The following is a 27,537-nucleotide window of genomic DNA, read 5'->3' on the forward strand; positions in this document are numbered from 1 at the left end:
AGAACACCATCCCAACCGTGAAGCACGGAGTGGCAGCATCATGTTGTGGGGGTGCTTTGCTGCTGGAGGGACTGGTGCGCTTCACAAAATAGATGGCATCATGAGGGAGGAAAATTATGTGGATATATTGAGGCAACATCAGTCAGGAAGTTAAAGCTTGGTCGCAAATGGGCCTTCCAAATGGAAAATGACCCCAAGTTGTGGCAAAATGGCTTAAGGACAACAAAGTCAAGGTATTGGAGTGGCCATCACAAAGCCCTGGCCTCAATCCTATAGAAAATTTGTGGGCAGAACTGAAAAGGCATGTGCGAGCAAGGAGGCCTACAAACCTGACTCAGTTACACCAGCTCTGTCAGGAGGAATGGGCCAAAATTCACCCAACATATTGTGGGAAGCTTGTGGAAGGCTACCTGAGACATTTGACCCAAGTTAAACAATTTAAAGGCAATGGTACTAAATACTAATTGAGCGTATGTAAACTTCTGACCCACTGGGAATGTGATGAAAGAAATCAAAGCTGAAATAAATAATTCTCTCTACTATTATTCTGACATTTCACATTCTTAAAAGAAAGTGGTGATCCAAACTGACCTAAGGCAGGGAATTTTTACTAGGATTAAATGTCAGGAATTGTGAAAAACTGAGTTTAAATGTATTAGGCTTAGGTGTATGTAAACTTCCGACTTCAACTGTATATCTCTATTATGCGTGGAAATACTTTGGAACATATTTACAAAATCAAAATCAATTGGGGCTGATTTCATGGTGTTTTTACATTCTTATGTCCAAAAATAAAAATATATAATTATTTTTTGATCAGAAAACTTGGGGGGCAAATAAAATCACCCACGGTTATAGGATATGATATATACTGTATATCAATCAATGTAAGATCACAGAATCACACCCTGGTTGCAATAATATGCTATACAAAATGGAAACAAGTAAATTTGTAATTTAAGTGCATAAATAGCTGAATAGGGGCATTCTACCAGAAAATCTTTTCTAACTCAAGGCTCATACTAAGAGCAGCGCCCATACTCTGTCGATTCATACAGCTGAAATAAATCAAATATCCTCAAAGGCAAAATCCATAATTTCCTATCAGCTTCAATATACTGTAACATTTTATCAATGTCGACAACAACTTCAACAACATTTGTAAAGCTGCCTTTGAAAATGCAAAACAAACAGTGTAGTAGAGTTATGGGCCACCAAAAGAATCATACGGTGGAGGATAAAGGGGATGCTCTATCTAAGCCATTGCTGGTGAATGTGCTCTTCACAAATTCAAAACAAAAGGACAATGTTATGCTATGCTCAACTTCCATACTGCTGTGATTTGAGTTGAGGCAACTCAAAGTTCTTCCCTGTTCCAACTTTATACTAGGATATTTTTCACTGTGCTTTAGTTATGCAGTTAAGACTGACATGTGTAGTGCATTCTAACCACATTCAAAACACCAACACCTTCTACATGGACAATGGACAATGTCAGTAGCTAGCAAAATATATTCAGATAGAAAATACCACTGATAATGAATCACAACCAGAAAACATTCATAAAAAAAAAATTATAATACAAAATAAAAAAATAATTATAAATAAATATGGCATAGAGATTCCATTGTCTTTTAAAAGGTAAACGCTTATTTTAATAAAATTAATGTGTTTTTGTAATATGCACATATGGATATTAACACTCAGGGGATTAATGGTGTTGGTTGTGTGGATGAATGGCTCTCATTCTCTCTGGACTGAGGGAACCTACATAGAGACTTAACATAACATTCATAACCCTACATACTGCAGTACATTAGCATTTCATAAATACATGGGGAAAAACATTCATGATATGCTTACATACTGCTTATGAACGTGTTATGAAGTCATTATAAGTCCTAAGAGGTACCCTTCAAGTGCCAACATATCAACTCCACAGCTCTGGTTGGCCATGACGACAACAGAGTCCAGTCACAAATGAAAATGTAAAGACATGACTTAACATGAAAACAACAGAGTCAAGAGCCCTTGACATCAATTAGAAAGGTCTCACATCATAAAAATAGTCCATGACATCCATATAAGCAGTAAGCCTTACTTCATTGCAATGGGTTTCGTTTTTTTTGCACGTCTCGACTTTATATGTCGCTACACACGAGATGTTCCTCCTCATGTTAGGAGGAACAAGGAAATGCTGTATCCATGTTGGCACGTGTCCATGATGAATTTGACACACAGTCATTTTCCCTCGGTTTATCACCAGCAAACACAGTGCAATAAACATTGTACATTAAGGATCTGTTTCGCTGACCCAGATTTGGCCTACTCCTTGACTAAATTACAATTTAATAAAGATTACTGATCATTTGGTTTCATGGACATTATTAAGTTATTCTCAGACTATTATTTAAAAAATCCCCGTCAAAGTCCAGGAGTATGTAATTCAAGGTTAACTGATGTTTATGAAATCCTATTTTTTGCTCTTGATTAACTAAACCAGAATTGGGCCTACTCCGGGATTCTTTTAATCTGGGTTTGAGAAACGAATCCTAAGAGTATTTTCAAATGGACAAGGAAAGGAAATCGCAATCAAATGTAAGGCTTTTGTCTATGTGATGAGGAGGCAGAAGCACAATCAGCACACAGAAACACATACAGTATGCTCACACACACACACCTCCACCCTCGTCCTACCCATACACACATACAGTATGCTCACACGCACAAACTCCACCCTTATTCGCACCCATACAAACAGTATGCTCGCTCGTATGCACACAACTCCACCCTCATTCCCACCCATACACAAACACAGCCGACCAGACTCACTCAGCCCAGAATATCCAGGTAGACAGGCGAGGCCTTGGACAGATTCTGGAGCAGGCTGTGGATCTCTTTGATGTTCAGTCTCATGTAGGGTTCTCTCTGCCAGCAGCCCAGCATCAGGTCGTACACCTCCTTTGGACAAGAACGCGGCCGCTGCAGCACGCGCCCCTGGGTGATGCACTCAATCACCTGTAGGGGGAGCACCACGGGTCACTTCCACTGCACAGTACTTTTTCAATTTAATTCAAATGAAATGTATTTATCCCCACAGGGGCAATCAAGGAAGCCATTGCTCATATGATAACAGCATCTAAAAAAATGTGAGGTTCACCATGGTGATATGTTTTTTAGACTGGTTTATTTAATAGATTACTGGGAAATGTACAGTACTTTATTTATTTTATTTTTATTTAATCTTTATTTAACTAGGCAAGTCAGTTAAGAACAAATTCTTATATACAATGACGGCCTACCCTGGTCAAACCCTAATAACGCTGGGCCAATTGTGCGCCGCCCTGTGTACCAGTCCAAAGTTTCAACACACCTATTAATTCAAGGGTTTTTCTTTATTTTTACTATTTTCTACATTGTAGAATAATAGTGAATATATCAACATTATGAAATAACACATGTAGTAACCAATAAAGTGTTAAACAAATCCAAATAGATTTTTAGAGTTTAGAGTTTTCAAAGTAGCCACCTTTTGCCTTGATGACAGTTTTGCACAATCTTGGCATTCTCTCAACCAGTTTCAAGAGGAATGCTTTTCCAACAGTCTTGAAGGAGTTCCCACATATGCTGAGCATTTGTTAGCTGCTTTTCCTTCACTCTGCGGTCCAATTCATCCCAAACCATCTCAATTGGGTTGAGGTCAGGTGATTGTGGAGGCCAGGTCATTTGATGCAGCACTCCACCACTCTCCTTCTTGGTGAAATAGCCCTTACACAGCCTGGAGGTGTGTTTTGGGTCATTGTCCTGTTGAAAAACGAATCATAGTCCCACTAGACGCAAACCAGATGGGATGGCGTATCGCTGAAGAATGCTGTGGTAGCCATGTTGGTTAAGTGTGCCTTGAATTCTAAATAAATCACTGACAGTGTCACCAGCAAAGCACACCCATACCATCACACCTCCTCCTCCAAGCTTCACGGTGGGAACTACACAGGCGCAGATCTGTTCACCTACTCTGCGTCTCACAAAGACACGGTGGTTGGAACTAAAAAATCTCAAATTCAGACCAAAGGACAGATTTACAACGGTCTAATGTCCATTGGTCGTGTTTCTTGGCCCAAGCAAGTCTTCTTATTATTGGTGTCATTTAGTAGTGGTTTCTTTGAAGCAATTTGACCATGAAGGCCTGATTCACGCAGTCTTCTCTGAACAGTTGATGTTGAGATGTGTCTGTTACTTGAACTCTGTGAAGCATTTATTTGGATTGCAATTTCAGAGGCCATTACCTAATTAACTTATCCTCTGCAGCAGAGGTGACTCTGGGTCTTCCTTTCCTTTGGCGGTCCTCATAAGCCAGTTTCATCATAGCGCTTGATGGTTTTTGAGACTGCACTTGAAGAAACGTTCAAAGTTCTTGAAATGTTCCGGATTGACTGACCTTCATGTCTTAAAGTAATGATGGACTGTCATTTCTCTTTGCTTATTTGAGCTGTTCTTGCCATAATATGGACTTGGTCTTCTATCAAATAGGGCTATCTTCTGTATACCACCCCTACCTTGTCACAACACAACTGATTGGCTCAAACACATAAGGAAAGAACTTCCACAAACTAACTTTTAACAAGGCACACCTGTTAATTGAAATGCATTCCAGGTGACTACCTAATGAAGCTGGTTGAGAGAATGCCAAGAGCGTGCAAAGCTGTCATTAAGGCAAAGGGTGGCTACTTTGAAGAATCTCAAATATAAAATATTTTGATTTCTTTAACAATTTTTGGGTTACTACATGATTCCATAAATGTTATTTTAGAGTTTTGATATCTTCACTATTATTCTACAATGTAGAACATAGTAAAAATAAAGACAAACCCTGGAATGAGTAGGTGTGTCCAAACTTTTGACTGGTACTGTATATTCATGATACATTTCAAATCTATGTGGACAATACGAATGTGACCTACTGTAACTAGGATTAGAAAAAGAGACAACAGCAGAGTGATGTATTTGGAGATAAATCTCATCATTGGAGGTCAGGTGCTATGGTTTGGGACCTGTGTTTTGGGCTATCATGTCACATGACCTCAATTTGAACCTTTATTTGAAGTATTTTCCAAAAATTACACCACAAATTAAAGCAATTGTCTGAGGATGGTGCCGGACGATCTGACATTAAAATAAAAGGGGACAGTTTGTTGAAAATAAATTTAATAACAGTTTAAAATCCAGGTCATGTGACATGACTGTCCAAAACACAAGGCCCTAACTATGCTACCAGTGTAGTCAATCTACTTTAGGAAAGTTTTGAGCTTCTGTCTCTGACCGTGTCATCTCAGAACCCAGAACCAAATCCCACTGAGTGCTGCTGTCCGTCATAAGAGACTACTGACCTCATTGTTGGAGAGCTGGTACCAGGGCTGCTTCCCATAGGTAAAGATCTCCCAGAGGACCACGCCCAGACTCCAGACGTCGCTCTCTGTGGTGAACCGCCGGTACATGATGCTCTCAGGAGGCATCCACCGGATGGGCAGCATGGTGTGACCCCCCACCTGGAAACAAACAAAGGATCCATCAGGAACCATCCAGGAAAACCACAGTGAAGGTCAAATGAAGGAGATGAAGGTTGGAACAAACTGTAGTGAAGAAAATAAGCTACCCCCCCGAAAAGGGGTTAAATGGATAGGTGTTGAGTCACTTTGCTCCACAAGTAGCTGAAAGGACTATGTCAGTCAGGTCAGTAACCAACCTACACGATAAGGCCTTTGGTTAACATGACATGTACACAAATGTATATTGTGTGTGGGCCTAGAGTTCTCGTGGAATGCAATGTCATGATGTGATATATCTAAAAAAAATTATATTTAAACCCAACTTGCACAATACATTTTTTGCCTGTAATGGTATTTACAATCTTCTGCCATGGCTAATATTGACATCACAATTGTCGGTTTACAATAACTGGCTAATTATTCCATGTGTTGAGCCAAGTGCTGTTCAGCTGCATTCTTGTTCTTCCTATCTGTGTATTAGTGAGTGGGCCTATTCATATGCTGCTATCTGATTGGGGGATGATGGTCTCAGTTACATTCATCTGTTTTGTATTGATTCTCCCCAGAGAGGGCCAGTCAGCAGCAGAGAGTACTGTTGTCTACATAGACCCTAGGTCTGTGGCTGACTGGGAGACAGAACATGTCTGCAACTAACAAATCATATTACTGGCTTAAGATTACTATCTGTAATGTTTAATGACTGACGCCTGTAGCGTTGTCTATACTATTATTTTTGATTATAAATTTTTTTTGTTACTTTTACCCATTTTTCTCCACAATTTCGTGGTGTCCAATTGATAGTTACAGTCGTGTCTCATCGCTGCAACTCCAGTACGGACTCGGGAGAGGCGAAGGTCGAGAGCCGTGCGTCCTCCGAAACACAACCCAACCAAGCCGCACTGCTTCTTGACACAATGCCCACTTAACCCGGTAGCCAGCCGCACCAATGTGTCGGAGGAAACACTGTGCACCTTCTGACCGGGTCAGCGTGCACTGCGCCCAGCCCGCCACAAGAGTCGCTAGCATGTGATGGGACAAGGACAACCCTGCCGGCCAAACACTCCCCTAACCCGGACGACGCTGGACCAATTGTGCACCGCCCCATGGCATGGGTCTCCCGGTCATGGCCGGCTGTGACAGAGTCTGGACTCGAACCCAGAATCTCTAGTGGCTGTTTATACTATTCTAGTGTAGACTAGATAGTAACAGCTAGCCTGGTCACCCAATCGGTTTGTGCTTTAACTAGCCAATCCCAGTGCAGCATTACAACAACAATAAAGTTGGGTAAAGCAGAAACAGATTGGGCTAGCCGCTATGGTAGATTATTTCTCCTCACATTATCTGAAATGGGTTAGATACTGGAGAGGAGTTTTCATGAAATCTTGGTATTTTAAGAACGGTAAAAAAAACGGACTTGCTTTAAAATAGTGTAGTAGAATTCACGGCTAAATTTGCGTCGCAATTGTTGACGCAAAGTCAACCATGAACTCCTTGCTCAGGGAAAAAACTGCCAGTGCAATTTGCACTGTTGCCCCCTATAACCATGGAAACAGCATGTATATGCAGATTATAGCATTTGCATTTAAATGGCATTAAAAATAGATCAAATATTTTTTGTTAAAATAACTATTGCTGTAACTGCATGGCTGTTACAAACCAAAACCAGAACAAAATTTAAATTATACATTTGAGAGTATTCCTGTCCTGCTTGTATGTATGTATGTATGTATGTATGTATGTATGTATGTATGTATGTATGTATCTCACTCTGTAGTAGTCGGTGCTGTACACATCCCTGGACATGCCAAAGTCCCCAATCTTGACCAGCAGGTTCTCTCCCACCAGACAGTTGCGTGTGGCCAGGTCTCTGTGGACAAAGTGCTGGGAGGCCAGGTAGACCATGCCTGCAGCGATCTGCTGGGCGATGTGCAGCATCTGGGACTGGGTCAGCTCCACCATCAGGCTGTGCTGCCCATCAGCCATCAGCACCATGTCAGGACCATGGGACCTGCACCACAACACAGGTGGGTCAGAGACATAGTAGTTACCTACAGCTGACTACAGCGAAGGATAAGTGCAAACTCATACGCTTGCATTGCAATGCAGTTATCCAGTTTTAATTCAAATACAGTATCACCATCAAACTAACATGCAGTACCAGTCAAAAGTTTGGACACACCTACTCATTCAAGGATTTTTCTTTATTTTTACTATTTTCTACATTGTAAAATAACAGTGAAGACATGAACGTATGAAATAACACATATGGAATCATGAAGTAACCAAAAAAAGTGTTAAACAAATGGTATATAGAACATAGCCCTATTTGGTAAAATAAAAATTTCAAGAACTTTGAAAGTTTATTTAAGTGCAGTCGCAAAAACCATCAAGAGCTATGATGAAATTGGCTCTCATGAGGACCGCCACGGGAAAGAAAGACCCAGAATTACCTCTGCTGCAGAGGACAAGTTCATTACAGTTACTAGCCTCAGAAATGTCAGCCCAAATAAATGCTTCAGAGTTCAAGTAACAGACACATCTCAACATCAACTATTCAGAGGTGACTGCGTGAATCAGGCCTTCGTGGTTGTATTGCTGCAAAGAAACTACTACTAAACTGCTACAGAGCTATATCTATCCTACCCTGCCTTTCTAAGGTCTTCGAAAGCCAAGTTAACAAACAGATCACCAACCATTTCGAATCCCACCGTACCTTCTCCGCTATGCAATCTGGTTTCCGAGCTGGTCATGGGTGCACCTCAGCCACGCTCAAGGTCCTAACTGTCATGACGTGGCCCTCTTTGGATATAGCAAGCACCAACTCTCTCTCTCTCTCTCACCACCTCTCTCTTCCCCCTACACCCAGGCTCTGTTATCTCAGGTCGTAAATTCCTGGAGGAGACTCTCTTCCCCCCCCCCCCCCGGCCATGCAGTATAGAGAGAGAGTTTCACAGTAGAACAAAGGAACTTCTTCTACATCACAGAACTTGAGAACTGAACAATATCCATGTTTTGGAGAATGTGTAAACGGTCGTGGAGAATCCAGCTACGACCGGTCCATTTTGTCTAATGTTTGTGACCTCATGAGAGGCAATACAGCCACATTACCATAACCCTGTTTATACAAGAGTTTCTGTTATGACATTTGCATCTAATTATTGTATAAAATGAATGAGTAAAGATGAAACTATTTGTGAAATTATGTAATGTGATTTTAAACTGTTTAATGAAAGAGAATCCAATTCCCTTTAAAATTTAACTAAGTCATTGGCCCGCCCCATGAGCACAGACATTGATCTGGCGTCATGGGACAGCCCTCTTCTGCTGTTCCGAATATAAACCCCACCTGGAGAAGACCACTTCAGACCAAGAGTACCTCGATTACCGAGAGGGCTAAGGTTTGAGTAGAGACCATGCATTCCTCGGTTGTTGAATTCCTAACCAAACCACGAGGGGCATTGGCTACACTGGTGGAAATGGTTAAACTCTGAGACTATCGATACCGACAGAATAAGAGCAAATATTCGATACTAATTACTAGTATCCATTCTAACTGAAGTATCTAGTATCCATTCTTACTGAAGTATCCATTCTAACCACAAAAGACTCCAGGGATGCAAAGAGAAGTTCAGATGAACTTTCCAACAGAAAGACGGACGATTCCTACAGAGATCATGACGACACACTGAGCGTAAATAGATATATTGATTGCAATTATTCCCGAATGAGTGAGCGTTCGTGTGCAAAGGATTAGCATTTCAATTGTTATAATTATCAACTGTGTAGTGTCTCGTCTTTCCTGGCCTTCTCAGTCCACACTCACTTCCCTTTGTCCACCAAGCCGTCATATCGGCTTAGCCCACTAGGGAACCTCCCCTATCATTTCCTTGTAACCATATATATTATTGTTTGTTATGTATTTCTGTGATTATTTAGTTAGTTAGTAAATAAATGATTAAGACAATTGATGTATGGATGATTCATATTGAAGGCTGGGTTCGTGCAGATAACCAACAACTTACGACCTTTGGAATGAGACTAACATGAGGTAAAGAATAATTCATTAATTAGAAGACTAATTGATCAGATATTAAAATATCTGAAAAGTTATATTAGGAAAATTCTAACTTTGTAATCTGAAGATTGTCCTTGGTGCCCCGACTTCCTAGTTAATCACATTTACACAATTAGTTAAACCACGTAATAATAATTACAGAGAATTGATTTGATAAAATAACAGTCTTCACTTTAATGATGCCAAAGACATGACATATATACGATATCATAACCGCCATTGATAAGAGACTGTGCAGCTGTATTCATCGACCTGGCCAAGGCTTTCGACTCTGTCAATCACCACATTCTTATCGGCAGACTCAACAGCCTTGGTTTCTCAAATGACTGCCTCGCCTGGTTCACCATCTACTTCTCAGACATAGATCAGTGTGTCAAATTGGAGGGCCTGTTGTCCGGACCTCTGGCAGTCTCTATGGGTGTGCCACAGGGTTCAATCCTCGGGCCGACTCTTTTCTCTGTATACATCAATGATGTCGCTCTTGCTGCTGGTGATGTCATTTACAAAATAGCCTCCAACACTCTACTCAGCAAATTGTATGCAGTCTATCACAGTGCCATCTGTTTTGTCACCAAAGCCCCATATACTACCCACCACTACGACCTGTATGCTCTCGTTGGCTGGCCTTTCTTCATATTCGTCGCCAAACCCACTGGCTTCAGGTCATCTATAAATCTTTGCTAGGTAAAGCCCCACCTTATCTCAGCTCACTGGTCACCATAGCAGCACCCATCTGTAGCATGTGCTCCACCAGGTATATTTCACTGGTCACCCCCAAAGCCAATTCCTCCTTCGGCCGCCTTTCCTTCCAGTTCTCTGCTGCCAATTACTGGAATGAACTGCAAAAAAGGAGACTCATATCTCCCTCACTAGCTTTAAGCACCAGCTGTCAGAGCAACTCACAGATCACTGTGCCTGTACATAACCCATCTGTAAATAGACCATCCAACTACCTCATCCTCATACTGTTATTTATTTTATTTATTTTTCTCCTTTGCACCCCAGTATCTCTACTTGCACACTCATCTTCTGCACATCTATCAGTGTTTAATTGCGATATTGTCATTATTTCACCACTATGGCCTATTTATTGCCTTACCTCCCTTATGCTACCTCATTTGCACACACTGTATATAGACTTTTTTCTATTGTATTATTGACTGTATGTTTGTTTATTCCATGTGTAACTCTGTGTTGTTGTTTGTGTCGCACTGCTTTGCTTTATCTTGGCCAGGTTGCAGTTGTAAATGAGAACTTGTTCTCAACTAGCCTACCTGGTTAAATAAAGGTGAAAAAAAATAAAAATAAATAAAGGACACCAATAATAAGAAGTGACTTGCTTGGGCCAAGAAACACAAGCAATGGTCATTAGACCGTTGGAAATCTGTCCTTTGGTCTGATGATTCCAAATTTGAGATTTTTGGTTCCAACCACTGTGACTTTGTGAGATGTGAGTATGTGAACGGATGATCTCCACATGTGTAGTTCCCACCATGAAGCATGGAGGAGGATGTGTGATGGTGCTTTGCTGGTGACACTGTCAATTATTTATTTTGAATTCAAGGAACACTTAACCAGCATGGCTACCACAGCATTCTGCAGCGATACGCCATCCCATCTGATTTGCTCTTAGTGGGACTATGATTAGTTTTTCAACAGGACAATGACCCAAAACACACCTCCAGGCTGTGTAAGGGCTATTTCACCACGAAGGAGAGTGGTGGAGTGCTGCATCAGATGACCTGGCCTCCACAATCACCTGACCTCAACCCAATTGAGATGGTTTGGGATGAGTTGGACTGCAGAGTGACGGAAAAGCAGCCAACAAGTGCTCAGCATATGTAGGAAAAGCATTCCAGGTGGAGCTGGTTGAGAGAATGCCAAGAGTGGGCAAAACTGTCATCAAGCCAAAGGGTGGCTACTTTGAAGAATCTCAAATATATTTTGATTTGTTTAACACTTTTTTGGTTACTACATGATTCCGTATGTGTTATTTAATAGTTTTGATGTCTTCACCATTATTCTACAATGTAGAATATAGTCCAAATAAACAAAAACCCTTGAATGACTAGGTGTGTCCAAACTTTTGACTGGTACACTTTGTGCCAAAATTCCACGTCTTATTTCTTTCTATTCAATACAGACACAGGAAGAATGGACAAAGGTAGACATCGGGACACAGGACGGTACCGGAGGAACTTGTTGAGGTCGCCGTGCTTCATGTACTCGAACACCATGATGAGCGGGTCGCTGTCCACACACACGCCGTAGAAGGTGACGATGTGCTCGTGCTGCAGGTTGGTCAATAACTCCGCCTCCCGGTGGAAGTCAGCACGGCCGCTCTCGCTGGCCTCTTTCAACGTCTGAGGAGGAAAGGGATGTGCGTGCATGGGTACGCATGCACACATAATTATCATAATTGATTGCTGGGATTGTTGAATTTTTCAAAGTCTCCTTCCTACAAAGTTCAATTAAATCCAAAGAGATATTAGTTTGTGGTGCTATTATCCAAAACAATGCATAATGAAAAGCACAAACCGCAATTTTTTATATCAAAGCCAGAATAAAAAGACCCATTGTTTCATTATTTAACCTTTGTAAAGTGTATGTTGAAAGTTTGAAATAACTGCGTGGATGGCCGTACTTTACCTTGACAGCCACCAGGATCTTGTCCTGATCTGGGGTCAGGTTGTAGCACTCAGCCAGAAACACCTTCCCAAAGGCCCCCTCTCCCAGCTCACGCTTCAGCACAATGTTGTGTCTCTTGATGTGCTGGACAACTGGGATGTAAAGAGAGACACAGTTAGGCTATGAAAAAAGGATGTTTTGTCACATACACCGGATAGGTGCAGTGAAATGTTTTGTTTTACAGGGTAAGCCATAGTATTTCGGTGTCCCTGGAGCAAATAAGGGTTAAGTGCCTTGCTCAAGGGCACATTGAAATATTTTTCATTGTGTCGGCTCGGTTACTGGCCCAATGTTCTAGGCTACCTGCCGCCCAAGGCCCATACAAGGCCCATTACTAAGGGTGAACTGACCAGGAAAACCTCTGGGCCCTAGTTACAATTAGTCAGGTCAAGAGGTCAGGAAAACCTCCTGGCCCTACTCATTACATACACTGAAGCTATATCAACAGCCCTATACTGCTGTATAGAGGATATCCACAGACGAAAATAGAATGATGTACTGTTCACTTGTCAGACCAGTTTGGTAGCCATTATGGTAGGCGTTATGGTAGCCATTAACAGAACTACATTTCTCACAGGGCAACAAGTGCAAAAGTCAGATGTGTTTGTCTGGGTTTACCAAAGCTATCTATGGTCAGAATGTCTGTCCAGTGATAGCAGGGGAGGCTCATAATAATGGCTGGAATGGAGTCAATGGAATGGTATCACATGTGGTTGATGCCATTCCATTGACTCCATTCCAGCCATTATTATGAGCCGTCCTCCCCTCAGCAGCCTCCACTGAGTGATAGCCTCTCTACCGCACAGTCTGATACTACAGCATTAACTGCAGGTCACACGGCAAGAGGTCAACCAAAGTCATCACCATGGTAACATCAGACAGGAAGTGGATGGAGAAGACAGTCCAGTCGCAGTGTCCCTGTCATGGATTTATCAGAAAAAGACTAGGTTACACCACCGGCAGACCTTGGCGTCACGGTAACTCACATGTGTCCGATTTCAGCATGCTGCCAGATTGGCGGAAATACTGCGGGTTCTCGATGACAGGGATCTTTGTCATTCCAATGATCACCGCATCGTGGCTCATCTCCGAGGACGACGGGGTGTTGTTGCCGTTGGAGACGTGATGAAGAGGACTGGCGGAGTCATCGTCGTTACTGATGACCGAGGAGGAGGAGCCTGAGGAGGAGGCAGAGGAGCCCAGTGGGAGGAAATATAATTATGACAGGAGTGAGAGGTCTTTTTCATGTTTGACTTCTGTATGTTGTTATGTGGCAAAACTTAAGCTGGAATGTGGTGGGACTAAATATACTGTAGAAATGTTCACATTGTTCATTATCATTTAAATGGGAATCCAACTGAGTCCTGCAAGTCTTAATACAGGTCTGGAAAACGACTCAACTGAGATTAAAGACAAAAGCTTACCCTTCATCCCAAACTTAGAGTTTCTTCCATATTTCAGAATGATCACCATCAGAACACATACAATTAATGCCACACCAGCGATTCCCACCACTACGTACACCTGGAAAAACACCATTCAACAACATAAAATACCTGCCAATATCAGTGCACTACATTATAGTACTGTATATAAATAACCATGCATGACAAATGATGGCGTGTATGTTAACTTACTGCCACACTGTCGTCTATTGGGGGTAGTGGTGAGTCTGAGAGAAAAAGACAAGTCATATTTAATACAGAATGAAAACAGCATTAAGCATACAAACATTTACATTGAAGTACATAATCTAATCTAATTTCCACTCAAACGCTGAAAATACTGTCTGGTTGGGATATGTACAGTATTAAAGATGTGTTAGCTACGTCATGTAATGTTGACCACAGGATTTCAAAGTTCAAGCACCTACCAGTGGTGTCTAAGGACCAGCATGGTGACGATATCCCACAGCACAGGACGAGCAGTGGACAGAGGACATTGAAATAATGACAAGGCAGGAATCGTAAATCTGTCATTATCCATAAACTCTTAAACTTAATGTCATGTCAAGAGAAAAACACATACATACATGTCTCTGTAACAGCACATTTTAGAATGATAATTCTTAGCAAAATTGCAACGTCTTAAGAAATACTTACAAGGGTAATATGGCTGTTCTGAAAAAAAGTGAAAAGGGGAGTTGACGTGTTATTCATATACATCCGTTAATATACTATGCTATACAGAAAACAGTATATTCTCAAAAAAAGAGTGCCATGTAGAACCATTTGTCCTCATAGGAGACTTCAGTTCGTATAGAACCATTTATCCCCATAGGAGACTTCAGTTCATATAGAACCATTTGTCCCCGTAGGAGACTTCAGTTTGTATAGAACCATTTGTCCCCGTAGGAGACTTCAGTTCGTATAGAACCATTTGTCCCCATAGGAGACTTCAGTTTGTATAGAACCATTTGTCCCCGTAGGAGACTTCAGTTCGTATAGAACCATTTGTCCCCATAGGAGACTTCAGTTCATATAGAACCATTTGTCCCCATAGGAGACTTCAGTTCATATAGAACCATTTGTCCCCGTAGGAGACTTCAGTTCATATAGAACCATTTGTCCCCGTAGGAGACTTCAGTTCATATAGAACCATTTATCCCCATAGGAGACTTCAGGTCATATAGAACCATTTGTCCCCGTAGGAGACTTCAGTTCGTATAGAACCATTTATCCCCATAGGAGACTTCAGGTCATATAGAACCATTTGTCCCCGTAGGAGACTTCAGTTCATATAGAACCATTTATCCCCATAGGAGACTTCAGGTCATATAGAACCATTTGTCCCCATAGGAGACTTCAGTTCGTATAGAACCATTTGTCCCCATAGGAGACTTCAGGTCATATAGAACCATTTGTCCCCGTAGGAGACTTCAGGTCATATAGAACCATTTTGGTTCCACATAGAATATCTGGTTCCAAATAAAACCCTTGAAAGGATGCTATTTGTAACCAAAAAGGGTTTTATCTGACCTGAAAGGGTTCTATCTGGAAACTTTTTTCAGGTCCTACGGGGACAGATCGTTCTACATAGCACTCTTTTTTCTGACAGTGTATAAAACAGCTTATATATCGATTATATAACATCTTATATAGAATTGCAGTAACTATAAATTAAACAGGAGTGAGACCTGAGGGATAGTCGCCCTCGTCTGGCGGGAGCAGGAAGTGGGCGTCAATTACTTTCTGGTCCTCCCCGAACTCATTCCTGGCCACCAGCGTATACTGCCCGTTGTGGATGTGAGTCGGGTTGGCAAGCTGTAGACAGCCGTGGTGAACGCTTCCAAGGCTCTTGTGTATCTCAGTCTTGATATACTCTTGTTCGTGGAGCTCCTGGTCCTGGTGGTACCACTGCAGCTTGGGCTTGGGGTTCCCGGTCACACTGAAAGGGATACACCAGTGGTGGAGTCTCAATGGCTCCAGCAGCTCCAGGATAGTAGGGCAAACTGACAGAGACAACAGGAACAGGAAAGGAAGAATAGTCACAGGATACTGGGAGTGGGTGCTAGACACGAGGAAGGAAGTCTGGAGGAGTGCAGTGGGAGGGAGGGTATGGTAAGGCATTGAGGGCAACCAGGAGGAGAAGAATATAGCAAGGTGACAGGAAGGCATGTAGAGTCAATCAGATTGTTGAGGGATAGTGGACAGTACCGTAATTTCCGGACTATAAGCCGCAACTTTTTTCCCAGGCTTTGAACCTCGCGGCTTAAACAATGACGCGGCTAATATATGGATTTTTCCCGCATTCTGTGACGTGCTCAGTTTTTTGGCGGCATGAAGCTTTCATTAGACCAATGAAATTGCCGAACGGGTTAAGGTCAAACAACTTTTTAATTTACTGTTTAGATTAGATCGAGCGCTCTCACACTTCCCATCATTCTGATTACGGTAGTCATTTTGTCACCCTCATCATGGCAAAGACACGGAGAAATGCATATGATGCAGCTTTCAAGGCGATTGATCTGGCTGTTGGAAAAGGAAATAGAGCTGCTGCACGGGAGCTTGGTCTTAATGAGTCGATGATAAGACGTTGGAAACAGCAGCGTGAGGAATTGACTCAGTGCAAAAAGACAAATAAAGCTTACTGCAAATTTTTTGTTACAAACCGTGTTTCGTTAAAGCCTATTTGTTTTTGTTACAAGCCGTGTTTCGTTAAAGCCTGTGTAAAGTTCATTTGTTTCAATGTACCGGTAGGCACCTGCGGCTTATAGACATGTGCGGCTTATTTATGTTCAAAATAATAATTTTTTTTAATTCAGGGGGTGCGGCTTATATTCAGGTGCGCTTAATAGTCCGGAAATTACGGTACTAAAGGAAAAGTGAGAAACATTATTTTCAGTAAGGACAGAGTCACCAGAGGAAGTCTTTCAGAATGTAGACAAATATAAGGATGCTATAGATACAGGAATAAACACTGTAGAATCATCCGTGAAAATGACATTTTACATTTTGCAACCACAGTGCCAGAATAAAATGTAAATAAAAAAGGCACATGTACTCAACACAACAGAACACGTCCTTACAGAGGATGTTGAGTTGGAGGTAAGCCTCGGTTTGGCCGACTACGTTCTCCACATTGCAAGTGATCACTCTGCCGTTGTCCGAAGGCGAGAGACCTGACAGTGTCAGATTGCTTTCCAGCTCCAAGACATTGACCTGTAAATACATTTATCATTATTAGCGCAACAATTAGTGTTATTATTAATAGTTACATATAATACATGGTAGATACAGTTAATAACATATCATTGTGATCATAGTGAAAAATCTGGAGTTAAAATCTTAAATGCTGTAAGTTCTAAAACACCTTATAAAAGTATGGAATAATGCACTGTTACTATTATAATACAATTAGATATTGCTTTTCATAATATATGTATTGAAATGTAAAAACTTGTGACAAGTTTCATGTAAAATAATGATTAAAATGTAGTGTTATGTGGTTCAGTTACATATAAAGCCAGGAGTCATTCCATGCTAACATGGCCTCATCATCCTAGCTCTAGTAATAGTCAGAGGGTTGTGCCTTCATAATATACCAAAACAAAGAACATCATCTCACCTCATAGCTGGTGAAGAGGGTGTCCAAATTCCACGAGATCTCAGGGGCAGGAGACCCTGTTGCACTGCACACTGCTGTGACATCACTTCCCTCCGTCTTTGTGACGATAGAGGGACTGACCTCCACTGCGGGAGCCTCTGTGAGACAAACGTAAATAGAACTTTTAACGTTGTTTTACTGTACAAATCAAATCAAATTGTATTAGTCACATGCCTGAATACAACAGGTGTTGAACAGGTTTCACCTTACAGTGAAATGCTTACTTACAAGCCCCAAACCAATGCAGTTTAAAAAAATACAGATAAGAATAAGAAATAAAAGTAACAAGTAATTAAAGAGCAGCAGTGAAATAACAATAGCAGACTATATACAGGTGGGTACCAATACAGAGTCAATGTGCGGGGGCACCGGTTATTTGAGGTAGTATGTACATATAGGTAGAGTTATTAAAGTGACTATACATAGATGACAACAGAAAGTAGCAGTGGTGTAAAGAGGGGGTGGGGTAGTCTGGGTAGCATTTGACTAGATGTTCAGGAGTCTTATGGCTTGGGGGTAGAAGCTGTTTAGAAGCCTCTTGAACCTAGACTTGGCGCTCCGGTACCGCTTGCCATGTGGCAGCAGAGAGAACAGTCTATGACTAGGGTGGCTGTAGTCTTTGACAATTTTTTGGGCCTTCCTGACACCGCCTGGTATAAAGGTCCTGGATGGCAGGAAGCATGGCCCCAGTGATGTACTGGGCTGTACGCACTACCCTCTGTAGTGCCTTGCGGTCGGAGGCGAGCAGTTGCCATACCAGGCAGTGATGCAACCAGTCAGGATGCTCTCGATGGTGCAGCTGTAGAACCTTTTGAGGATCTGAGGACCCATGCCAAATCTTTTTAGTCTCCTGAGGGAAAAGAGGTTTCGTCATGCCCTCTTCACGACTGTTTTGGTGTGCTTGGACCATGTTAGTTTGTTGTCGATGTGGACACCAAGGAACTTGAAGCTTTCAACCTGCTCCACTACAGCCCCGTCGATGAGAATGGGGGCATGCTCGGTCCTCTTTTTCCTGTAGTCCACAATCTCCTTTGTCTTGATCACGTTGAGGGAGAGGTTGTTGTCCTGGCACCACACGGCCAAGTCTCTGACCTCTTCCCTATAGGCTATCTCGTCATTGTTGGTGATCAGGCCTACGACTGTTGTGTCATAGGCAAATTTAATGATGGTGTTGGAGTCGTGCCAGGCCATGCAGTCATGTGTAAACAGGGAGTACAGGAGGGGACTGAGCACGCACCCCTGAGGGGCCCCTGTGTTGAGGATCAGTGTGGCGGATGGGTTGCTACCTACCCTTACCACCTGGGGGCGGCCCGTCAGGAAGTCCAGGATTCAGATGCAGAGGGAGCTTTGAGGGCACTATGGTGTTGAACGCTGAGCTTTAGTCAATGAATAGCATTCTCACGTAGGTATTCCTTTTGTCCAGGTGGGAAAGGGCAGTGTGGAGTGCAATAGAGATTGCATCATCTGTGGATCTGTTGGGGCGGTATGCAAATTGGAGTGGGTCTAGGGTTTCCGGGATGATGGTGTTGATGTGAGCCATGACCAGCCTTTCAAGGCACTTCATGGTTACAGACGTGAGTGCTACAGATCGGTAGTCATTTAGGCAGGTTACCTTAGTCTTCTTGAGCACAGGGACTATGGTGGTCTGCTTAAAACATGTTGGTATTACAGACTCGGCCAGGGAGAGGTTGAAAATGTCAGTGAAGACACTTGCCAGTTGGTCAGCGCATGCTCGCAGTACACATCCTAGTAATCCATCTGGCACTGCGGCCTTGTGAATGTTGACCTGTCTTACTCACATCGGCTGTGGAGAGCGTGATCACACAGTCTTCCGGAACAGCTGGTGCTCTCATGCATGTTTCAGTGTTATTTGCCTTGCATAGTCACTGGTGCTTCCTGCTTTAATTTTTGATTGTAAGTAGGAATCAGGAGGATATAATTATGGTCAGATTTAGATTTGCCAAGTGTCTGTCTGTCTGTCTGTCTGTCTGTCTGTCTGTCTGTCTGTCTGTCTGTCTGTCTGTCTCTGTCTGTCTCTCTCTCTCTCTCTCTCTCTCTCTCTCTCTCTCTCTCTCTCTCTCTCTCTCTCTCTCATTACCACAATCAGGGAGAATGAATCTGGAGATGGACCTCCTCACTCCAAGGTCATCTATGCATTCCAGCTCTTGACTCTCTGAACTGTCAATGTCCTCTTTCAGCCTCAGTTTGATCCACATGTTCTCACATACACACTCCAGAGGGTTACCAGACAGGAGAGGACTAGAGGGGGAAAAAAACTGAGCATTAACACACACACACACACACACAGTATGCTATAGTTTTATCTATAACATAAGTCCCATAACATAGTAAATAGAGATAGGTACTTACAAAGATGTCATGTTTAAGTTTATGAATGTCCTCCAGGACAGTGTTGACAAGTTATTGTCTCTCAGATTCCTACAAGTCAAAGTAATACATCATAAAGGTTACAATGAAGAAACTCATGTAGGTCAGACATAAATAATATAATCAATGTATATAACCAGTGTGTCGTTACAACAAAACAGTATGTGATGCTGGAACGCTTGCTCTATTTGCTCTATCACCTTTCAAATGTTGCACCTTGTACAGTTTAACTATGCATTGAAAAAAGTATGGTTTCGATAGATGAGTCCAGCCATAATCTTTGCAGTGTGCGGACAGGATTACTTCCTCTCTTATGCCTCTCCTACTGATTAGAATCCTTCCCTTGTGTGGCAGTAACATAGATATTGGAATAGTAGAATGGACTTGAACCTTCTTATGATGGGATAAAGGTCAGACAATTTGGTCAGGGAGTTGGTCAACCGTGGTTTGCCAGTGATTTGATAAGATATTGTGTAAGGGGTTGTAACCAAAACTATTTTCCAATCGTTTCGTTCTGAACAGAACCATTCTTTTTTTGTTCCATTCCACTGTTCCAGTGGGGTGGGAGGCTTGAAGTGCTGGGCATCTTGTTATGACATGCATTATCTGAATTTAGGGCCACAGTATTATACCTACGAAGGAGTGGCTTCTTCAGAGGAACATTGAATGTCTTTGAACCTCTGAGAGTTGGACCAGTGCTATCTAGCTAGCAAACATGTTTGTGTGTGCAGAGCGGCACCAGAATTAAAAACAAGTCGTACCTTTTTGTAGTTAATAAATCCAATGTGAAATGTGACTACTATAGTATACGTAACTAGCACTGAAAAGGTTAATCCATTCTTCTCCAATTAAAAATCCCTCTATAATTTCTTAATCACGCTTGTAACGTCGTCAGTAGGCTACAGTAGCCTATACTTCCGAGGGAGAGGGGCACATTGCCTACAAACACATATAGGCAAAGATTTACAGCTGGCAGGCAGACACTGGAATAAGTTTGTGTGTGATGGAGTGAGGGCTTTGGCATAGGCGCCTTGTTGCATTATTAGTGGGACTGAAGAAAAAAAATGCCTGGAACATAAAATAAAGTTATTAACTGGTTCCCATGCTTTCAAATGATGGTTCCGGAATAGTATACAGCACTTTCGTTCCCTTTTCTGATTCTGTTCCTTCCTTTATTTTCAGGTTTTTGCTTCTGTTCCCTGAACCGGTTCCAACCCCTGTGTAAAATAATGAATTTGAAGAATTTATCCATACTGTAGCTAGCTAGCCAGATAATTTTAGAGGAATTAAAAAATATACATATATTTAACCAGGCAAGTCAGTTAAAAACAAATTCTTCTTTACAATGACGGCCTACCCCGGTCAAACCCGGAAAACACTGGGCCAATTGTGCGCCGCCCTATGGGACTCCCAATCACGCCCGGATGTGATACAGCCTGGAATCGAGCCAAGGACTGTAGTGATGCCTCTTGCACTGAGATGCAGCGCCTTAGACCGCTGCACCACTCGGGAGCCCAATGATTCCATACATTTTAAAGAATTAACTGCCAATACGCCAACATTCCAATCAAACAATGCAGTCAATCCAGTCATACACGGGCTGAAATCTGTTGATGATAGGATTTAGACAAGTTGTAAATGCAACAAGTACTGTTATTGCATCATATAATAGCACTCAGCTTTCCAAGAAAACACATTTTTAGAGGCTATCTATACAGAAAATTGGTATATAACCCATATAAACTGCATGTATAATTATATTACACTTTTAGGTTGACAATAATTATTTTCCACCATTTCTTATTTATCACGTCTTACTTTTATTTTACTTTCCTGCATAAATAAAATCAGGATTATGCCTCTACTGCCATTCATTCCAAATAGACTGGTTTGGATTTCTCCCTGACCAATATGGCTGCCATTTTCACCCTATTCTGGAACTTTTTTGGTTTTATGACATAGCTCCTCTAATTTAATAGGATCTCTATTGGCAGTGATCACACTGCTCAATTAAACACAATGTTCCTCACTGTTTGCTGAGCATGTCGTCCTGTTACCCAGCCATGAGCCTTACCATTTGACTATACATCATCATGCCAATCCATGCAGATTTGGACCAGAATTACCACACAACTAGAAGTCATGACTTCAGTGTGAGGTAAATAGTAAAAATCTACTTCCCTATAATATGAACTTGGCTTAATTGTTTTTGACTGGCTTGTGGCCCCTAGATTTGCTCTTTGGGAGTACATTAACTAAATCTGTGAGGAGAAGGATGAGAAGAAAAACACCAAACAGAGGATCAATCAAAGACTACAGTACATACAGATATTGAAGTCTTGTATTGTTGAAAAAGGCTTCTGATGAGATAGAAGTCAGTCCCGTATTTGTCACAGTTCTGGTTCAGAGGGGGAGATTTAGAAAGAGAGAACTTTTTTAAAGTCACGGTTACATATTAATAAACTTCAGCATAACCTTATCTACAGTCGTGGCCAAAAAGTTTTGAGAATGACACAAATATTAATTTTCACAAAGTCTGCTGCCTCCGTTTGTATGATGGGAATTTGCATATACTCCAGAATGTTATGAAGAGTGATAAGATGAATTGCAATTAATTGCAAAGTCCCTCTTTGCCATGCAAATGAACTGAATCCCCAAAAAACATTTCCACTGCATTTCAGCCCTGCCACAAAAGGACCAGCTGACATCATGTCAGTGATTCTCTCGTTAACACAGGTGTGAGTGTTGACGAGGACAAGGCTGGAGATTACTCTGTCATGCTGATTGAATTCGAATAACAGACTGGAAGCTTCAAAAAGAGGGTGGTCCTTGGAATCATTGTTCTTCCTATGTCAGCCATGGTTACCTGCAAGGAAACAGGTGCCGTCATCATTGCTTTGCACAAAAAGGGCTTCACAGGCAAGGATATTGCTGCCAGTAAGATTGCACCTGAATCAACCATTTATCGGATCATCAAGAACTTCAAGGAGAGCGGTTCAATTGTTGTGAGGAAGGCTTCAGGGTGCCCAAGAAAGTCCAGCAAGCGCCAGGACCGTCTCCTAAAGTTGATTCAGCTGCGGGATCGGGGCACCACCAGTACAGAGCTTGCTCAGGAATGGCAGCAGGCAGGTGTGAGTGCATCTGCACACACAGTGAGGCGAAGACTTTTGGAGGATGGCCTGGTGTCAAGAAGGGCAGCAAAGAAGGCACGTCTCTCCAGGAAAAACATCAGGGACAGACTGATATTCTGCAAAAGGTACAGGGATTGGACTGCTGAGGACTGGGGTAAAGTCATTTTTTCTGATGAATCCCCTTTACGATTGTTTGGGGCATCAGGAAAAAAGCTTGTCCAGAGAAGACAAGGTGAGTGCTACCATCAGTCCTGTGTCATGCCAACAGTAAAGCATCCTGAGACCATTCATGAGTGGTGTTGCTTCTCAGCCAAGAGAGTGGGCTCCCTCACAATTTTGCCTAAGAACACAGCCATGAATAAAGAATGGTACCAACACATCCTCCGAGAGCAACTTCTCCCAACCATCCAGGAACAGTTTGGTGACGCACAATGCCTTTTCCAGCATGATGGAGCACCTTGCCATAAGGCAAAAGTGATATCTAAGTGGCTCGGGGAAAAAAACATTGATATTTTGGGTCCATGGCCAGGAAACTCCCCAGACCTTAATCCCATTGAGAATTTGTGGTCAATCCTCAAGACGCAGGTGCACAAACAAAAACCCACAAATTCTGACAAACTCCAAGCATTGATAATGCAAGAATGGGCTGCCATCTGTCAGGATGTGGCCCAGAAGTTAATTGACAGCATGCCAGGGCGGATTGCAGAGGTCTTGAAAAAGAAGGGTCAACACTGCAAATACTGTCTCTTTGCATCAACTTCATGTAATTCTCAATAAAAGCCTTTGACACTTATGAAATGCTTGTAATTATACTTCAGCATTCCATAGTAAAATCTGACAAAAATATCTAAAGACACTGAAGCAGCAAACTTTGTGGAAATTAATATTTGTGTCATTCTGAAAACTTTTGGCCCATGACTGTATACATATTCCATAACATGCTACAATGGTCTGGGTAATGACCTTAACATTTGAGTAGTACTAATACTTACAGATTTCTGAGATTCGAGTAGTACTTCAAGCTGTTATCATTGATGTCAAATAGTCGATTTTGATTTGCAATGTATCTGTAAAATTTAAATACAACATTTACAAATTATTATTATTACAAATAAAGTACATTCACATGTTCTTGTCCCTAAATTAGTATTTTAAATAACACTCCCTTTCAAAATTCTTCATAAAGAAACACCAGCACACTGACATTCTTGTATGGTCCACAATGTGTCGCAAACCAACATGTTGGTCAATAGACCTTCACCAAGGTTTAAAAAGTACTTCTCAAGCCATTTTAGGCATTTAGTGTCTGATGATATACAGGGACAATAGATGGATAGTATTTTCAAACATATGGAAATATCTGAGTATTTGGCCATCATGCCCATGTTGGGCAGTTATACAGGATTCTGAACTGTTTTGATAGTGGTAGAAACTGGTGTCTCTTCAGACACTCCTCCAAACACTTTATCTACTGACTAGAACAGCTAAGATGATAGATACATCTTTATGCTAGAGTACACAACTCCTGGATGGGTGATGGTTGTTTAGAATTAACAAAATGTTAAATATTCAATATTTAATGAAAATGCCTTGTATGCCAAGGTGACATGCCAGTAGACCATCATCAATGAAGGTTTACATTTGATTAAAGGAAGGAAGGTGGACAGGGTCTCGGACAAAACAGTTAAATACAACACCACCCTGTCTAGATGTTTGGCACCTGCACGCTGGTGGTGATAGTTTGCTCACCATCTGGATTTGTTTAGGAGCCATGTACGTGACAGGCACACTAATCTACAGTACTCTACACTAGACTACATCTTACTCTGAGAATGATCTGAGCATGAATATACATGTATTGTTTAGACATATTGTACTGAAATATGGTAAATCTAATCTAAATCTATATGCTGCAATAACAAGCCTGATACAATTCACTATCACCAACAACTTTCAGTGGTAAGGCCTATAGACTCTCTTCTCTACACAGACCTCAACCCGTGCACCTCTGGCAATTCAAAAATTGTGGCCTAAGCCTAATAAATGGCAAGAAAACTGTCTTATACACATACCACTGTGACCTTGAGCTACATACACTGCCAAGTATTCAGACCCCTTGACATTTTTCCTCGTCAATCTACACAATACCCCATAATGAAAACGCAAAAACAGGTTTTTACAAATGTTTCCTAAGTTATCAAAAATAAAAAACTGAAATATCACAATTACTTAAGTATTCAGATCATTTACTCAGTACTTTGTTGAAGCACTGTTGGCAGCGATTACAGCCTTGAGTCTTCTTGGGTATGACACTACAAGCTTGGGACACCTATATTTGGGGAGTTTCTCCCATTCTTCTCTGCAGATCCTCTCAAGCTCTGTCAGGTTGGATGGGGAGCGCCGCTCCACCGCTATTTTCAGGTCTCTCCAGAGATGTTCGATTGGGTTCAATGCCGGGCTCTGGCTGGGCCACTCAAGGACATTCAGAGACTTGTCTCGAAGCCCGTCCTGCGTTGTCTTGGCTGTGTGCATTGGGTCGTTGTCCTGTTGGAAGGTGAATCTTTGCCCCAGTCTGAGGTCCTGAGCACTCTGGAGCAGGGTCTCTCTGTACTTTGCTCCGTTCATCTTTCCTTCGATCCTGACTAATCTCCCAGTTCCTGCCGCTGAAAAACATCCCACAGCATGATGCTGCCACCACCATGCTTCACGTAGGGATGGTGCCAGGTTTCCTCCAGATGTGACGCTTGGCATTCAGGCCAAAGAGTTCAATCTTGGTTTCATCAGAGCTGAGAATCTTGTTTCTCATGGCCTGAAAGTCTTTAGGTGCCTTTTGGCAAACTCCAAGCGGGCTGTCATGTGCCTTTTACTGATGAGTGGCTTCTGTCTGGCCACTCTACCATAAAGGCCTGATTGGTGGAGTGCTCCAGAGATGGTTGACCTTCTGGAAGGTTCTTCCATCTCCACAGAGGAACTCTAGAGCTCTGTCAGAGTGACCATTGGGTTCTTGGTCACCTCCCTGACCAAGGCCCTTCTCCCCGATTGCTCAGTTTGGCCAGACAGCCAGCTCTAGGATGAGTCTTGGTGGTTCCAAATTTCTTCCATTTGAGAATGATGAGGCCACTGTTCTTGGGGACCTTCAATGCTGCAGACATTGTTTGGTACCCTTCCCCAGATCTGTGCCTCGACACAGTCCTGTCTCGTCGCTCTGCGGACAATTCCTTCGACCTCATGGCTTGGTTTTTGCTCTGACATGCACTGTCAACTGTGGGACCTTATATAGACAGGTGTGTGCCTTTCCAAATCCTGTCCAATCAATTGCATTTACTACAGGTGGGCTCCAATGAAGTTGTACAAACATCTCAAGGATGATCAATGGAAACAGGATGCACCTGAGCTCAATTTCGAGTCTCATAGCAAAGGGTCGGAATACTTATAAGGTATTTCTTTCTATTTTAATTTTTAATAAATAAACATTTCTAAAAACCTGTTTTTGCTTTGTCATTATGGGGTATTGTGTGTAGATTGCTGAGGATTAATTAATTTTCAAATAAGGCTGTAATGTAACAAAATGGGGAAAAAGTCAAGGGGTCTGAATACTTTCTGAAGGCACTGTACCTGTTTGATATTGGCAAGAACCACTCCATAGTCCATTGCTACGTTGGGTATTTTGTTGGGGCAACATAGATTCGAGTCCATAATATTATCTGACATTTTTCCGTCGTGTTTTTTTCGTGCTTCGGCAGACATCGTGCCATAATCCTCCATAATATAATTTCCACTATCACTGCATGAGCCTGATTTCTAGAGGAAGATGCCTTAATATTATCACTGCATGGGCCTGGTTTCTAGAGGAAGATGCCTTAATACTATCACTGCATGGCCCTGATTTCTAGAGGAAGATGCCTTAATACTATCAATGCATGGCCCTGATTTCTAGAGGAAAATACCGAATTCAAAAATTCCAAACAGCGCGCACCCACACCACCCGACACGCAAGCTCACACACACAGTCGCACACACTCAGTCACAAGCACAAAACTCTCATTAGCATGATAATTATCCCACACTATTATCTTTGCTTGTTGTTGCTTGTTGTCTCCATACAAAACTGAGAAACATGAGAGTTTAACAGCCTGCATTGTAGTCTATGGCATAGTAGACGCCCCTTTTGTATGTATTTGCTTTAGCAATCTGACATTGGTGTGCTTAAAAACGTTAACCTTTATACAATTGTGCAGTTCATTGTAGGCTTTACCATGTCTACAATGGTGTAGCCATTCATTTTACTTACATATCGGTGATGTTGATGTCCATTTCTATGTCATCTAACGTAAGGATAGGGAAATCCTCGATCCCTGGGTCAGGATCGATACAAACAAGCCTTGAGATGCTGCAAGTGCAGGATGCAGGGCAAGCAGAGCTAAATCTCCACAACCCCATCAACACGATAAAGATTCCCGAGCGAGCCATTCCATTTCCCCCTACGTTGGAGCCCATCGCAGGTCCAACGATATCCCACAGTACGGTAGGCTATTGATCAAATCTGGATATTATGAATCCCCCCGCCCCCCCACCCCCCACCCCCACCCCTATAGCCAAATTA

At 42.1% G+C, this 27,537-nt stretch overlaps 1 protein-coding gene across 1 annotated transcript; it reads right to left on the reverse strand.

Annotated features, from left to right (window-relative positions):
- Positions 1–1,116: 1,116 nt before the first annotated feature.
- On the reverse strand, positions 1,117–27,483 carry LOC115149342 (BDNF/NT-3 growth factors receptor). The gene is made up of 18 exons (XM_029692128.1): positions 27,226–27,483; positions 23,927–24,001; positions 22,130–22,201; positions 19,786–19,854; positions 19,514–19,674; positions 17,377–17,513; positions 16,838–16,970; positions 15,446–15,760; positions 14,412–14,429; positions 14,183–14,191; positions 13,947–13,981; positions 13,734–13,833; positions 13,296–13,487; positions 12,271–12,401; positions 11,812–11,984; positions 7,314–7,554; positions 5,388–5,546; positions 1,117–3,018 (listed from the first exon to the last, which is right to left on the reverse strand). Exons 1-18 carry the CDS (start codon positions 27,429–27,431, stop codon positions 2,833–2,835), a joined length of 2,412 nt encoding a protein of 803 aa, XP_029547988.1. The 5' UTR covers positions 27,432–27,483; the 3' UTR covers positions 1,117–2,832.
- Positions 27,484–27,537: the final 54 nt, after the last annotated feature.

Source organism: Salmo trutta, chromosome 15, assembly GCF_901001165.1.
Source record: "Salmo trutta chromosome 15, fSalTru1.1, whole genome shotgun sequence".
NCBI classification, from domain to species: domain Eukaryota; kingdom Metazoa; phylum Chordata; class Actinopteri; order Salmoniformes; family Salmonidae; genus Salmo; species Salmo trutta.